The sequence below is a fragment of the Pithys albifrons genome, chromosome 33 (genome assembly GCF_047495875.1).
Source record: "Pithys albifrons albifrons isolate INPA30051 chromosome 33, PitAlb_v1, whole genome shotgun sequence".
Taxonomy (NCBI): domain Eukaryota; kingdom Metazoa; phylum Chordata; class Aves; order Passeriformes; family Thamnophilidae; genus Pithys; species Pithys albifrons.
In genome coordinates, this window is record NC_092490.1 from 1,065,396 (window position 1) to 1,082,440 (window position 17,045).

At 51.0% G+C, this 17,045-nt stretch overlaps 2 protein-coding genes across 2 annotated transcripts in view; one reads left to right on the plus strand and one right to left on the minus strand.

Moving 5' to 3' along the window:
- LOC139684162 (uncharacterized) overlaps positions 1–17,045 on the minus strand; it is a 1,455,962-nt gene that overhangs the window by 1,029,134 nt on the left and 409,783 nt on the right.
- The window catches only part of LOC139684161 (uncharacterized), a 1,434,678-nt gene that overhangs the window by 967,702 nt on the left and 449,931 nt on the right, over positions 1–17,045 (plus strand). The window contains 2 exon segments of the mRNA XM_071579762.1: positions 645–1,395; positions 11,399–12,084. Of these exon segments, the coding sequence (XP_071435863.1) occupies positions 645–1,395; positions 11,399–12,084 (1,437 nt within the window).

Consider the following 17,045-nt stretch of genomic DNA (forward strand, 5'->3'; position numbering starts at 1 on the left):
CTCTCCACGGTGACTCCCTCTTGCAAATTATCTCAAATTGAGACACTGGTGTGTTTCAAGAGATAGATTTGAGAGTAGGAACCCCCAACCAGTATGCTAAGATGTTGTTTTTTTTACCCCAGAACAGGATTTGTCCTTTCCAAACATTGAAAGGATGCAGAAGGAGGCTGCGAGGAAGATGAGAACGCCCCGGGAGCCCCAGGCAGGTGAGGAGGAAGTCAGTGCCCCTTTGCCCCTCTCTTGTGCTGCATCTTCCAGCCCAGTATGGACCCGGCTGCAGGACAACCCCGCTGCCGACTCCGTCCTGCCAGGGCCGGGTTTGGGGGGATGTCCTTGGCCTTCACTGTGGGCCGGAGGCAAATGCCCTGAGTGTCCTTGTTCCTTCCTGCCCCAGGCCCCGAGCTGAGCATGGAGAGCACGAAGGACAAATACCCCAGGCGGAATTTCACAGTAGAGGCTGATTTGAACAGTGCCACGGTGCAGGAAGTCACTGGGGAGGAAAAGCCACGGCGATCTCACAGGAAGAGGAGCTCCAAGCCGAGCCAAGAGACATCCAAGGAGGAAACCCCCAACGTGTCTGGGGAAGGCAGTCAAAGATTGAGCCAGAGCTCTGACCTGGTGGTGCAGCAGCAGCTTCAGAGAAGGGAGAAGCGCTACAAGTGCTTGGAATGTGAGAAGAGCTTCAGCCAGAGCTCAGATCTGATTCGCCATCAGCACATCCACACTGGGGAACGGCCTTACACATGTGAGGAATGTGGAAAGAGCTTCAATCAGAGCTCCAGCCTTAAGCAACACAAGATGATCCACACTGGGGAATATCCCTATGAGTGTTCTGAGTGTGGGAAGAGGTGTCGGACAAGCTCCAATCTTCTTGTTCATCAGCGCACACACACGGGGGAGAGGCCCTTCCCCTGCACTGATTGTGGGAAGAGATTCACGCAGAACTCCAACCTCATCAGGCACCAGCGTATCCACACCGGAGAGAGGCCTTATCTTTGTTGGGAGTGTGGGAAAAGCTTTAGGCAGAACTCTGATCTTGTCATCCACCAGATGATCCACACTGGGGAGAGGCCCTACGAGTGTTCCGAGTGTGGGAAGAGGTTTCAGACAAGCTCAGCTCTCCTTGTACATCAGCGCACACACACTGGGGAGAGGCCTTTCCGCTGCACCGACTGCGGGAAGAGATTTAACCAGAACTCCAACCTCATCACCCACCGGCGTATCCAGACTGGAGAGCGGCCATACAAGTGTGATGAGTGCGGGAAGAGCTTCACCCAGAGCTGTAACTTGACCAGACACCAACGCACCCACCAGTAATGGAAGCCCTGTGCGTGCCCCAAATGTGGGAAGAGCTTTGTCTGCTGCTCCAATTCCATCACCCATCTCCAGAGCCACGTTTTGAACAGAACTGCTGAACCACATTCCCAGTGATCCACGTTAGGAACACACCTGGCTGGTGTTCTCCTCATCCTCCTGGTTCTCTGTGGGCACTTGAATTTACACAGGAACATCCATGGTGTCATGGGTTTAGTTAGGCCCAGATTTAGGCTTTGTTTTCTAGTGCAGGCCTTGGACAATCAGCTGACTTGAACCAGGTCAGGCCAGTTGACTTCTACAGGCCAATGATATTGCCTACTATATTCTGACGTCATTACAGATAGAAAAAGAGAGGGAGGAGGGGTCTTCCTTCTTCTTCCTGCTGGATGAGCAAAGACTTGAGGTGAAGCTCAGAGCTCCTGGGGAGAGACCAAGGCCCTCCAGCAGTTTATTATCTTTTCTAGGGAATTGCAATTTTTTTCTTATTGCTCTTGCTAGCTTTTATTCTTAGTGTGTAGTTTGTATTTTATTTGGGTTTTACTTTTTCTCTCTATTCTGTTTAATGTACCATAATCTACTGAACTATCATCTGCTGTTTGTTTGTTGGATTTTTTTTGGGGTGGGAGGAGGGTGGGGGAGGAGGAGGGACTTTTCCTCTGAAATGCTTAATTGGCATTTTACTAAGTCAGAACCATCCCACGTGGGGACAGAGTGTGAAATTCATTGGGAAGGGGGATTTGCTGACTTTGGAACATAAAAATCTCCCCTGCTCTCACTTAGTTCTTCTGGTGGCCAAAAGCAATCCTGAATGGCGTTTGAGATATTTTCCAAACTAAATAATTCTATAATTCTAATTCTCTAAAGGCCACCCAACCCAACCCCATATACATTCACATGATTCGGGTTTTTTGTGGTTTTCTTTAAATATTTTATTTGATTCATCTCCATCTCTTAAAATCACCTGAAATTGAAGTTGAAATAAAGAGATCTAACAAAGACATCTAAATTTCCACCATTCTCTTGGGAATTCGGGCAGGAATTTCGGATTCAAAGAGATATTCAGGAAGATTTCAGGGTTCTGTGGGGAGTTCAGGGAGTTTTCCCCAAAACTGGAGGTGTCCAGATCGACTGACATTTCTCCATCATTTTGCAGTCCAGTATCTGAGGGGGATTGATCTGTCAGCTCATAACACCTCAATCTCACCCCAAAATGGCTCCATGCCAACTTGAAATGACTCAATCCCATCACAAAATGGTTTCATCCAACTTGAACCACTTGGGGAGAGTCATCAGCAGGAGAAGGGATGCTACAAACCCAGGGAAGATGGGGTAAAATTGGGAGGGCTTGGATGCAAATTGGGAGGGTTGTGATGGGACTTGGAGGGGAATGGGATGGGATTTGGGAAACGTGAGATGGGGTGTGTGGAAAAACCGAGGGAGTTTCTGTGGTGCCCTCCTATCCTGAGGAGGGTAATGTGAGGGAGTGTGGGGGACATGTGACATCAGCACTTGGAGTGGGAACCCACAGAGAGGGACACAGGGAGCTCTTTCTGAGGGGATCCTGCTGCTTTGCAGCAGTTCAGGGGCCTTTAAATATCTTTTGAGGGTTTTGCTTCTTTCTTTCTTTGGCTGAGTTGACCCTCTTGCAATCGGGGTGATGAGATGACTCTATTGAAAGAAAAATCCTGCTGTTTTATATCTTGTTTTAGTGGTTCTAAATGGCTCCTCAGTGTTCCTCCCCCCGCCGTAGTGACCTTGTGTCTCCACTGGTGCCTGAGTGGAGTTATAATCCCCAATTCTGCACTGTTGGAAGTGGCTTGTGGGGGACCCACCTTCATTGACAAGTGACCTGTAGGAGGGTGTCTCCCCTTCTTCCAGATCTGCTGGGGTGGGGCTGGGACCCCTCCCCACACAGGGAGCATCCACAGTAGTTTTGGGAGGGTACGGGATTCCTTGTGCAGAGGGATCAGCCCAGCTGGTGTCACAAAATGCCAGAATGTGCTGAGTGGGAAGGGGCTCGCAAGGATCATGTAGTCCAACCCCCAGCCCTGCACAGGCCCATCCCCAAGAGTCACACCCTGTGTCCCAGAGCATAATACAAACCCCCCAGGAGTTCTGGCAACTTTGGGGCTGTGCTCACTGCCCTGGGGAGCCTGGTCACTGCCCACCACACTCTGGGGGAAGAACCTCTTTGTAAGGTCCAACCTGACCCTGCCCTGACAGAATTTCAGGCCATTCCCTGGGTGCTGTCCCTGGTTCCCACAGAGCAGAGATCAGTGCCTGCCCCTCCTCTGTCCCTGCCCAGGAAGTTGTACTAGCAATGAGTTGTCCCCTCAGTCTCCTCTTGTGCAGCTGAACACACCAAGTGTCCCCAGGTGCTCCTCACACTCTGCCCCTGCAGGCCCTTGCCCACTTTGATTTCCTCCCTTGGACACTCTCCAATGGCTCAGTCTCTTACTTCTCCTGTAGTGGCTCAAATAGCCTCAATATTTGAGGTGAGGGAACTGCCAGGGCTGTGTGATGTGGGGCCTGAGGGTGCCCAGGGGCACACTGTGACATTGCAGGGCCTCATGGAACCCAGGGGACACTGTGACACTGCAGGGCCCAGGGCACACTGTCACACACACAGAACCAGCCAGCCCTGCTCAGCACTAGGCAGTAGCACAGAGGGCACTGCCCACTCCTGTTACCGCTGGCGCCAAAAGAGGAGCCCCATTGGCCTCTCAGTTTCCAGGAGCAAAGGCAGACACAGCCCTGGCACAAGGGGCAGCTGCAGCTGCTCCTCACTGTGCCCAGCAGGGCACACACACGCACCCCCCGGTAAAGCAGGAGGCACATCCAGCTGCTCCTAAGCCAGCACAGGGCACAGCCCGTGTGCCCCTCCAGGCCTGCACAGCTCCCTCTGCCCCACCATCACCTCGGGCAGCTGCCCTGCAGCTCTGGGGCTGCTCCCTGTCATTTCTCATCTTGAAATTGGACATCAGGACTCCAGCAGATCCCTTCTCTGCTCCCACTAGTGAAGATGCCAAATGCCCTGTGGGGTGGGTGCAGCAATGGCAGCGCAAGAACTGGCAGAACAGGGTGAATCCCATCTGGGCTGCTGCCTTGTGGCAAAGGAATTACTGCCGGGGTGGGGCACCTGCTGTGAAGGTGTGTCATGGGGGTGCTCCTGTACCCAAGAGTCAGGCCCCTGAAGAACAGCAGAACAACCAGCAGGTGGCTCAGGCTGCTGTCATTGAAGTTCCTCAGGTGCCTTGGCATTGGCAGCACAAGGGGGAATTATTTCTGGCTCCCTGTGCCCAGGAAAACCTCGGGCCATCAAGGCAGAGGTGGAACATTTGGATGGGCTTGCGATTGAGGGATGGCCTTAGACATGAAAACTGTTGCACAGGGTGTCCATGGATGTGAAATGTGCTGAAGTTACACAGGCTTAGCAGGTGGAGCCTCTCTGTGATGGAGGACAATGGCTCAAATAGAAATAAGAGCAGGCCTGGCTGACTGACTATCACACTACCACAAAACCTTCACAGCAAGGGACATGTGCTTATGGTGCTGGTAACAACCACAGCAAGGCTGGAAACATCCCCTGTGTCCCATGGCACTGCCTGGAACACTGTCCTGGGACTGGAGGAGGAAATTTGATGTTGACATGGAACCCCTGAAAGAATTGAATCAGACCATGGAACTCTTTTCAAAAACAACCTGACAGACACCTGGGCCAAAAAACATGTCCCTGAGTGGGTGAGTCCCATCCCCTGCCATGCAAGTCATGGGATTGGTTTGAAGTCTTTGATGGTCTGGGTTATTGGAGCTGCCTATTGTTCCAGCCCCTAATGGCCCATTAGCAGAGATGAGCCCTCAGAGTGGGTGTGAAGGTGCTGATGGCTCTCCAGAGGGGAGTTATCACAGTTATCACAGCTGAGTCATTGGTGTGAAGACAGAAACATTCCTCTGCCTCCCAGGGTTCTCAATCACCCAGCTTGTAGCCTGAGGGCTTGGGTGGGCCCTGTGGTGTTACTGAACAATATATACTTTTAGTTTTTTTCACATCTTCCAAAATGCAGCTCTGTTCCTTGTCTATCAACCTACTTGGGAATTTTTCACACTTGCAAATCTTCTTCAACCTTGATTAGAGAAGTTCACTGTGGCACCAAATACAGAGTTGTACCACAACAACTGGGATCCTGGAAGAGGAAACGTCCCCAGACCCTTCCTCTCCCCACAGGCAGAGCCACAGGGAACAGGGCAGGTCCCCCAACAAGTGCCACTGCAAATGACCCGGTTTCTGCTCTTGTGCAAACATGCAAGGACCCAGTTTGGCAGGAGATGCTCCAGGAAAGGACCAGGTATGTGCAAGAAAGAGGATTTGGGGAAGGAGAACACACCTCAGTGTCCCTCACACACATCTGGTGTGTGTGAGAACACTCCAGGTCAGAAACATCCACCTGCCCAGGGGCCCAGCAGTGGGGCAGCACCACAGTGCAAACAGGGCAGGAGAAACTGCTCCCTGCAGACCCCACAGCCAAGGGCAGAGAGAAACCACCCAGGCCACCACACCCCCCCCCCAGGCTGCTGAACCTCCTGACACAATCCTGGGCACCAAAGCTGTTGTTCTCCTTCCTCCTCTGGACCCAGGAGCCCCAAAATGGGGCACGATCCTGCCCAAACAGCAGAGATTGGAAGGTCCAGGGTTGGGGAGGGGAGACAGAACAGTCTCCAGGAATGAATAAGGAATAGGGAGCCTCATGTGTCACCGCATGACCCCTGTCTCTCTCAGTGCCTCTCCCAACCCTTCCCAGAACATTCCCAGTCCTTCTGAGTGTCCCTGCAGCCCCCTTGCCTCTCTCCCAGTGCCCACCAGCTTTTCCACCTCACTGATTCTGTTGAGCTCCCAGTCCACCCAGGCCCCTGCTCTGCTCCAGGATGGATTTCTACCCTGCCCAGGTACAGGTGAGGTGGTTCCAGGGTGGGCAGGAGCTCTTGGAGCCCTTGGTGGCCACCAACATGGTCCCTAATAAGGACTGGACCCACCAGCTGCTGGTGATGCTGGAAATCCACCCCAGGAAGGATCACCTTCACCTGCTGGGTGGGGCACATCAGCCTGGAGCACCCCCTCACCTGGGACTGGGGTATGGCCTGGCAACTTGGAGGAAGGCTGGGGATCCTGGGACTAATTCGCAAAGGGGGTTGGGGAAGCCTTGGGAAACTGGCAGGCAGTTTGGGGAGCCTGGTGGTAATTCAGGGGGTTTTGGGGAGGGAATGGACAGGTCCAGAAGAGGTTTAGAGAGTCATGGAGGGGGGTATGGGAAGCCATGGGATCAACTGGGAGGGATTTGGGGGCCTTGGGGGATTACTGGGAAGGGGGTTTAGGAGACTTGGCATACTGGAATGGGTTTTAAAGGGTCCAGGGAGCAATTGGAGGTGAAATATGAAGGAGCCAGGGTTGGCTATGAAGGGATTGGGAATGGCTTTGGGGAGTCCTTGTAGGGCTGAGAAGAATTGGAAGGAGAGCCCTGGTGTTGCTGGGAGTGAGATTGGATCATCCTAGTTGGGATGCGGGGGGGGTGCGGGGCAGAATGGTATCCTGAAGGGGGTGGGAGAAGGTTCAAGATGGTCCTGGGTGAGCTGAGGGCAAAGGACGGAGGGTTTGGGGATGTCCTGGAGGCTCAGTTAGAAGTTTTGGAAGGTCCAGACTCCCTCACACCTCCCAGAGCTGTCACGTGCTGCCTGCAGCAAGACAGTTACAGGGACTGGGGGCTTCATGTTGGTCTTCTTTGTCCTGGTGCTGGGGCTCTGCTTCTACCTGTCCCAGAAAGGGAGGGGGTTCCTGAGGGTCCTGTCCCTACCCCCATGTATGCCCTCCCAGGGGATCCACCACCTCAGTGTCACCCCCTGTTCTCTCCCCACAGAGCTCCTGAGCCATCAGCAGCCACAGCATGGACCATCCACCCCCATCCCTGTGCTAATTTTGGAGGGGTTGCATGTCCCCACAGCTCCTGCTTTTAGTCTAACACCACCTGATTCCACTTTTCCCAGGAAAGCTTCCCAGTTCTTACCAGTCCCAACTATTAGGGGGGCTGTGGGGAACAGTCCTGGGGGGATCTCGCGGGGAGGAGCCGAGGTTGGGAGAAGCAGAACCAGCCCCAGGATGGATCAGTGGGGACTCCTGTGTGTCCCCTGTGACACTCACATAATACCCAATTCCAAGGAACAATGTTCCTCCACGGTTTCTCTGCCAAAAACATCCTATTGAAAGGTTTTCTGTCAACATTTTGCTAAAAGCTCCCAAACAAACTTCCTGCCAGAGCATCCTGCTGGAGCCTGCCTGCCATAAAGGTTCCTGCTGTTGGGCTCGTAGCTGCCTGCCAAAAATCACGTAGAAACCTTTTGGAACACTATGAAAACTCAGAGAAGGCACCTTGAGAATTCAGGGAGGAAAAAGGAAAGAGAGCAAACAGGTTACCATAATGGAAAATCTCTCCCTAATTCCCTCTCTCTCACCTTCTCATGCGGAACTGATTTTGCTCAGCCCAGAAAGGCAAAAAAATACCTTCTCCTGAGCCAGAGCTCTACATATCCAAAGACAGCATTCCAAGCCTCTTGGGGCCAGAGATATCTATCACAAGGGACAGAGAAACAGAATGAAAAAAAAAAAGGTAGAAACTGTTTTCCCCCACAGGATATATCAGCAAAAAAGGAGCTTCTGGCAGCAAGCTTTTTCTTTGCTTCTGAAAGTAACCTTGCCTTTTCCCCAACCTTTCTGAATCTCTTTCTCCAACCCTTATCAATTAAATAAAAAAAAAAGAAAAAAGAGGGAAAAAAATCAAAACAAATAAATAAAATGAAACAGGATTTGCTATAAACAACTAACTTGTAAAGTTTTAATTTTGTTTGGAGGAAATTTTTGAACATTATGTATTGGTATTTTTTGTTCATTTTGTTTTTTTCTCCAGTATTTAAGCAGATGAAACACATCCACATTTGGAACTGCCCTGCAAGTTCTTGGAATATGGAAAGAGGTTTCAGAGCAGCTCACACCTCCTCAAGCATCAGTGGACAAAGTGGTTAAAGACTTGATAAAAAAAATTCCTTGTGAGCCCTGTTTAGCAGAGACCTGCTGACCCATGTTCCAGGTGCTCCATGCTGGGCACAGACGTTTTGACCCACATTCTGAGTGCTCCATGCTGGTCAGAGACCTGTTGACCCACGTTTCAGGTGATCCATGCTGGGCTCAGACCTGCTGACCCACATTCTAGATGTTCCATGCTGGGCAGTGCATTGGGTTTGCATGGCCAGGTTTTGGTAGTGGGGGCCTCCAGGGTTGGGTTCTGTGAGCAGCTGCCAGAAGCTTCCCCAATGTCCAGAACCTGACCTGACCCCTGAAGGTGAGGGTGACCCAAGTTCTTTTTAATCCACCCCATGGGGAAGATTAGATTTACTTTACCAATATATCTGTAGATGTAGGGTTTAGAAGAGTTTTGTGTGCATGGAAAGTAGGTTTGGAGCAGTTTTGGTTCTTCTCTGTAGTGATATAAAAGCATAAAAATCCCACTTTCCTTCCCTGGATCCAGGCCCAGCCTGTCCCCTCCACGGGTGGGTGTTCCCCCCTCTGGTTCTGGGTGTTTCCTTTGCCCATGGGTAGCAAAGCACCCACTGCTTTTGCAGCTGGAGAGTGTTGGAGCCCTGAACCATCAACATTCCAGTCTCTGCCAGCTTTGCACCCCAAAAGATGAGAAGGGTTGATCTGTCTCCTCAAAGCAGCTCTATCCTACTGAAAATGGCTCAATCCCACCCTAAAATTATCATTGTTCTTATTTTCTCTATGGAATTCTGGGGCAGCCAGTGCCAAACCTCAGCTCTCAGCAGGCTGAAGCTTGGACTTGCACTTCTGCCTTTGCTCAGCCAGAATAATTTTATTGTTTAATGAGTGTTTACCTTCCCTCACAGGAGGGAGGACACTGAACCTTTCTACAAAAAGAGAAAACTAGTATAAAAAATTCAGAGAACACTGAAAAAAAGAAATAACTTTTGCTCTCATTTCTCCTTTCCATTTACTTCTCTTCTGCTTTCCTATAATCAATATAATTCACAACAGCAATTCTGTAGGTGATGGCCTAAAAAAAGCATCGAGAATGAGAATCATTCCATAAATCTAAATCAAAAATGAGGGATTTGAAACTCTCTCAGATGAGCACAGTTTAGGAAAAGGGCTCCTCAGTCAATTAGAAAACTTGGCTGATGCTGCTCATTGTGTACCTGAAAATTTTAAATAAAAAATTAAAAATTGTCTTACATGTCCTAGTTTAGTAGGTGGGACCAGTTTATCCCTGTGTGAATGATCAAAGCTGTGTATTCCACACCCTCTCTTCATTTCCCAAAAACTGTTAACAATGGAGCATTTGCAGCAGCTGCCCAGGGCACAGCTGACCCCTCAGGCTGGGAGCTGGGTGTGAAAGACATCTGTGAGATAAGAGCTGGGAGAACTCCCCTGCAGGGAGTCGTTAGCACCTTGACACCCAGCCTGAGGGGGCGTGGCTGCTAATGGGCCATCAAGGGTTCCAAAATACCCCCTGACTACCAGAGTTAATCACCCATTGTGTGACTCCCCGCCCAGGGGGAGGGACTGGCTGCTCCCTGGGGTACATATCCTGGGGGAAGACCTCAGGGGACATTCGTTGGATTGAGAGGAGGACCAACACCTCGACAGGAGGAGACCACCACCTTCAACCAGTCTGTGACCACCACTCTCCACCAGACTGCAACTGTCAGCTGCACCAACAGGTTTGCCACTTTGCACTTTTCCTTTGGACTTGGGGGAGACACACAGGGTTCAGCACAGGGGCTAAGAAACCCCTTTGTGCTTTTGCCCCAGGGGGCTGGGTTATACTGCTGGGCTTTTGTGGGTTAAACCCAATTTTTCACTTTGTGCCATTGCATTTCTTGTAACACTTTCATCAAATTGTAACTCTGACTTATAATCTCCTTTGTGTTGTGTTCATTTCTCCTGCCAGTTTCCCTTTAAACCAGCACACCTCCCCACTTGGAGCTTCCACCACCCTCTGGAAGGATCTGAGCTGTGACCACTACTAGGATAGGACCACAGACACCACTGGGTGAGGACCACTGGCTTGACTGCCTGTCCCAGCAGCACAGCCTGACTGCAGTGCTGACTCTCAAGGTTCCTGCCAGGGTTTTGGGGTGTGGGGAAGGTGAATCCTATGGAAGGGGGGCCATTCTGTCTCTGTGCTGTGGCCATGTGTTTTTTATGGGAGGGGGAGGCTGGGCACTAACTTGACTGGACAGAGTGGGCTGGGCTTCGGAAGTTTCTCCTCCTGAGTTTGTTTAGCCCAGTTCATGAGTTGTTTTCAGCATTTCTTCTTGGTAAAGAAGATGTGTTTCTCCACTTTCTCTGCATTGCAGACACCTGAATAGGGAATCCCAGGCAGGAGACTTCTCTCCACGGTGACTCCCTCTTGCAAATTATCTCAAACTGAGACACTGGTGTGTTTCTAGAGATAGATTTGAGAGTAGGAACCCCCAACCAATGTGCTAAGATGTTGGGTTTTTTACCCCAGAACAGTATTTCTCCTTTCCAAACATTGAAAGGATGCAGAAGGAGGCTGCGAGGAAGATGAGGATGCCCCGGGAGCCCCAGGCAGGTGAGAAGGAAGTCAGTGCCCCTTTGCCCCTCTCTTGTGCTGCATCTTCCAGCCCAGCATGGCCCCGGCTGCAGGACAACCCCGCTGCAGACGCCGTCCTGCCAGGGCCGGGTTTGGGGGGATGTCCTTGGCCTTCCCTGTGGGCCGGAGGCAAATGCCCTGAGTGTCCTTGTTCCTTCCTATCCCCAGGCCCCGAGCTGAGCATGGAGAGCACGGAGGACAAATACCCCAGGCAGAACTTCACAGTAGAGGCTGTTTTGAACAGTGCCATGGTACAGGAAGTCACTGGGGAGAAAAAACCACGGCGATCCCACAGGAAGAGGAGCTCCAAGCCGAGCCGAGAGACGTCCAAGGAGGAAACACCCAACGTGTCCGGGGAAGGCAGTCAAAGATTGAGCCAGAGCTCTGACCTGGTGGTGCAGCAGCAGCTTCAGAGAAGGGAGAAGCGCTACAAGTGCTTGGAATGTGAGAAGAGCTTCAGCCAGAGGTCAGGTCTGACTCGCCATCAGCACATCCACAATGGGGAACGGCCTTACACATGTGAGGAATGTGGGAAGACCTTCAATCAGAGCTCCACCCTTAAGCAACACAAGAAGATCCACACTGGGGAATGTCCCTACGAGTGTTCTGAGTGTGGGAAGAGGTGTCGGACCAGCTCCAATCTCATCAGGCATCAGCGCACACACACGGGGGAAAGGCCCTTCCCCTGCATCGACTGCGGAAAGAGATTCACCCAAAATTACAGCCTCCTCATTCACCGGCGTATCCACACTGGAGAGAGGCCTTACCAATGTAGGGAGTGTGGGAAAGGCTTTAGACAGAACTCTGAGCTTGTCATCCACCAGATGATCCACACTGGGGAGAGGCCCTATGAGTGTTCCGAGTGTGGGAAGAGGTTTCAGACAAGCTCAGCTCTCCTTGTACATCAGCGCATACACACCGGGGAGAGGCCTTTCTGCTGCACTGACTGCGGGAAGAGCTTCAATGTCAACTCCAGCCTCATCACCCACCGGCGTATCCACACTGGAGAGCGGCCATACAAGTGTGATGAGTGCGGGAAGAGCTTCACCCAGAGCTGTAGCTTGACCAGACACCAACGCACCCACCAGTAAGGGAAGCCCTGTGCGTGCCCCAAATGTGGGAAGAGCTTTGTCTGCTGCTCCAACTCCATCACCCATCTCCAGAGCCACATTTTGAACAGAACTCATGAACCACATTCCCAGTGATCCACGTTAGGAACACGCCTGGCTGGTGGTCCCCTCATCCTCCTGGTTCTCTGTGTGCACTTGAATTTACACAGGGAGAGGAACATCCATGGTGTCAAGGGTTTAGTTAGGCCCAGATTTAGGCTGTGTTTTCTAGTGCAGGCCTTGGACCATCAGCTGAGTTGAACCAGGTCAGACCAGTTGACTTCTACAGGCCAATGATATTGCCTACCATATTCTGATGTCATCTCAGATAGAAAAAGAGAGGGAGGAGGGGTCTTCCTTCTTCTTCCTGCTGCATGAGCAAAGACTTGGGGTGAAGCTCAGAGCTCCTGGGGAGATACAAAGGCCCTCCAGCATTTTATTATCTTTTGTAGGAAAGTAGAATTTTTTTTCTGTTTGCTCTTGCTACCTTTTATTCTTAGTGTTCAGTTTGTATTTTATTTGCAGTTTAATTTTTTATTTTCTTTTGTTTAATATACCAGACTCTACTGAACTATGGTCAGTTGTGTGTTGTTTATTTTTTTTTTGGGGGGGGGTGAAGGGGCAGGGGTGATGGGGGGACTTTTCCTCTGAAATGATTACTTGGCATTTTGCTAAGTCAAAACCATCCCACATGGGGACACAGACTGATGTGTGAAATTCATTCGGAAGGGGATTTGCTGAGTTTTAACCCTGAAAATCTCGCCTGCTCTCAGTTCTTCTTGTGGCCAAAAGTAATCCTGAATGGGGTTTGAGATATTTTATAAACTAAATAATTCTATAAGTCTAATTCTCTAAAGGCCACCCAACCCAACCCCACGCACATTTACACTATTAGGTTTTTTTGTTTATTTTTATTTCATTTTATTTGATCCATTTTCATCTTTTAAATCACCTGAAATTGAAGTTAAAATGAAGAGATCAAACAAAGACATCTAAATTTCCACCATTCTCTTGGGAATTGGGGCAGGAATTTGGGGTTCAAAGGGATATTCAGGAAGATTTCAGGGTTCTGTTGGGATTTGGAAGAGTTTTCACCAAAAGGGGAGGTGTCCAGACCGACTGACATTTCTCCATCATTTTGCAGTCCAATATCTGAGACGGATTGATCTGTCAGCTCATAACACCTCAATCTCACCCCAAAATGGCTCCATGCCAACTTGAAATGACTCAATCCCATCACAAAATGGTTTAATCCAATTTGAACCCACTTAGGGGGAGTCACCAGCAGGAGAAGGGATGCACAAACCCAGGGATGATGGGGTAAAATTGGGAGGGCTTGGATGCAAATTGGGAGGGTTGGGATGGGACCTGGAGGGGAATGGGATGGGATTTGGAAAACATGAGATGTGGTGTGTGGAAAAACCGAGGGAGTTTCTGTGGTGCCCCCCTATCCTGAGGAGGGTAATGTGAGGGAGTGTGGGGGACATGTGACATCAGCACTTGGAGTGGGAACCCACAGAGAGGGACACAGGGAGCTCTTTCTAAAGGGGATCCTGCTGCTTTGCAGCAGTTCAGGGGCCTTTAAATATCTTTTGAGGGTTTTGCTTCTTTTTTTCTTGGGCTAAGTTGACCCTCTTGCAATCGGGGTGATGAGATGACTCTATTGACAGAAAAATCCTGCTGTTTTATGTCTTGTTTTAGTGGTTCAAAATGGCTCTTCAGAGTTCCTCCCCCCGCCGTCCCCCCTCATTCTGGGGGTTGTAGTGACCTTGTGTCTCCACTGGTGCCTGAGTGGAGTTATAATCCCCAATTCTGCAGTGTTGGAAGTGGCTTGTTGGGGACCCACATTCATTGACAAGTTACCTGTAGGAGGGTGTCTCCCCTTCCTCCAGATCTGCTGGGGTGGGGCTGGGACGCCTCCCCACACAGGGAGTATCCACAGTAGTTTTGGGAGGGTACGTGAGTCATTGTGCACTGGGATCAGCCCAGCTGGTGTCACAGAATGCCAGAATGTGCTGAGTGGGAAGGGACCCCCAAGGATCATGGAGTCCAATCCTAAGCCCTGCACAGGCCCATCCCCAAGAGTCACACCATGTGCCCCAGAGCATCATCCAAACCCTCCTGAAGCTCTGGCAGCCTTGGGGCTGTGCCCACTGCCATGGGGAGCCTGGTCAGTGCCCACCACCCTCTGGGGGAAGAACCCCTTTGGAAGATCCAACCTAAGCCTGCCCTGACACAACTCCAGGCCATTCCGTGGGTGCTGTCCCTGGTTCCCACAGAGCAGAGATCAGTGCCTGCCCTTCCTCTGCCCCTGCCCACGAAGTTGTAGCTGCAATGAGTTGTCCCCTCAGTCTCCTGTTGTGCAGCTGAACACACCAAGTGCCCTCAGCTGCTCTTTACACACATCCTCTGCAGGCCCTTGCCCATCTTGATTTCCTCCCTTGGACACTCCCCAATGGCTCAGTCTCTTCCTTCTCCTGTAGTGGCTCTAATAGCCTCAATATTTCAGGTGAGGGAACTGCCAGGGCTGTGTGATGTGGGGCCTGAGGGTGCCCAGGGGCCACTGTGACATTGCAGGGCCTCCTGGAACTCAGGGACACTGTGACATTGCAGGGCCCAGGTCACACTGTCACACACACAGAACCAGCCAGCCCTGCCCAGCACTAGGCAGTAGCACAGAGGTCACTGCCCACTCCTGTTACCGCTGGCGCCACAAAAGGAGCCCCATTGGCCTCTCTGTGTCCAGCAGCAAAGGCAGACACAGCCCTGGCACAAGGGGCAGCTGCAGCTGCTCCTCACTCTGCCCAGCAGGGCACACACACACACACCCCGGTAAAGCAGGAGGCACATCCAGGTGCTCCTGAGCCAGCACAGGGCACAGCCCCTGTGCCCCTCCAGGCCTGCACAGCTCCCTCTGTCCCACCATCACCTCGGGCAGCTGCCCTGCACCTCTGGGGCTGCTCCCTGCAACTTCTCATCTTAAAACTGGAGGTCAGGACTCCAGCAGATCCCTTCTCTGCTCCCACTAGTGAAGATGCCAAATGCCCTGTGGGGTGGGTGCAGCAATGGCAGCACAAGAACTGGCAGGACAGGGTGAATCCCATCTGGGCTGCTGCCTTGTGGCAAAGGAATTACTGCCGGGGTGGGGCACCTGATGTGAAGGTGTGTCATGGGGGTGCTCCTGTACCCAAGAGTCAGGACCCTGAAGGACAGCAGAACAACCAGCAGGTGGCTCAGGCTGCTGCCATTGAAGTTCCTCAGGTGCCTTGGCATTGGCAGCACAAGGGGGAATTATTTCTGGCTCCCTGTGCCCAGGAAAACCTCGGGCCATCAAGGCAGAGATGGAAAATTTGGATGGGCTTGTGACTGAGGGATGGCCTTAGACATGAACACTGTTGCACAGGGTGTCCATGAATGTGAAATGTGCTGAAGTTACACAGGCTTAGCAGGTGGAGCCTCTCTGTGATGGAGGACAATGGCTCAAATAGAAATAAGAGCAGGCCTGGCTGACTGACTATCACACTACCGCAAAACCTTCACAGCAAGGGACATGTGCTTATGGTGGTGGTAACAACCACAGCAAGGCTGGAAACATCCCCTGTGTCCCATGGCACTGCCTGGAACACTGTCCTGGGACTGGAGGAGGAAATTTGATGGTGACATGGAACCCCTGAAAGAATTGAATCAGACCGTGGAACTCTTTTCAAAAACAACCTGACAGACACCTGGGCCAAAGAACCTGTCCCTGAGTGGGTGAGTCCCATCCCCTGCCATGCAGCAGCCTCTGGGAAGATCCAAGGGTGCAATGGACAGGGAAAGAGCACACAAAGAGCAGAGGGTGGTGGGATCTCCAAACATTGGGATGCACATTTAGCAAAGGCCACCTGGTCAGTCCACACTGGGGGATCTCCCAATAAGTTTGGTCCTGCCCAATTAAAATATTTCGGTCTTGTAGAAGGGCATAAAATTCCTGTAGTGTCCATTAAAACATGCTGAGTAAAACACCTATCTGGAGCCTGAGCTGGCAGGTGTGCACACCCTCACAACCTTGGGAGTATCTTTCCGTATCATCAGCTCCACCTGCACAGCCTGAGTCATCAGCATTCCAGCCTTTCACACCTGGGCACACATTCTTCTGCCAGGGAAACAGGACCACCCTTATTTAATCTCAAATTCCCCTCCCACTCCCAATTAGCAGGCATTTTGGGGAACAGAGAAAAGAGAAGGAGGATACCAGAAGTTTTGTGTCACCCAGGACATTATCCACCACTCTATTCCCTTTTCTTTTTTTTCCCTTTTCCCCAGTATGCCCTGAATAACACATTAACTCTGCACCTCTCTATCCAATATTATACACAAATAGGAACAATGGAACAGACAGTTTTACACCACAAATAGGTCCTCTTCAGGTACACACCATGTTTCCCTGTTTTTCTGAATTACCCACCAAGTGCAACTTTGTCCTGGAGTAAAATCAATCCCACAACTGGGTTTGCCTTTGCTTGAGACAGGACTGATCCACACGGTTTCCCCTGACACACCTCTCAGGTGCACTGTGGGGACTTTCTCTCCATCTGTGCTGTGAAGGGGCTCTGATTGGGGTTATCATCCAGTTATTAAAATTATTAGAAATGTCTCTGCCCAAATTAAGGTGCAAAAAGAACCAGATGCCAAAGTCAAGAGGATGGATTTTATTTAAGAGTAAATGTGAGGCAAAGAAAGAGAAATAGAAAGAAATAGGAAAAGGAGAGGGGGAGGGAAAGAGGGTGAGAGACAAAAGTTAAAACAGGAAATGTATCCCCACTCCTTGGAACCCAGTGGTGTCCCGTGGGTCTGGATCTGCTGTCTCCTTGGTGCTGAGGATCCCCCAAAACAGAGTCCAGGTCGCTTTTTCTGGGATTTTCTTCTCTGTCACAATTTATCTTCACAACATTCCTTT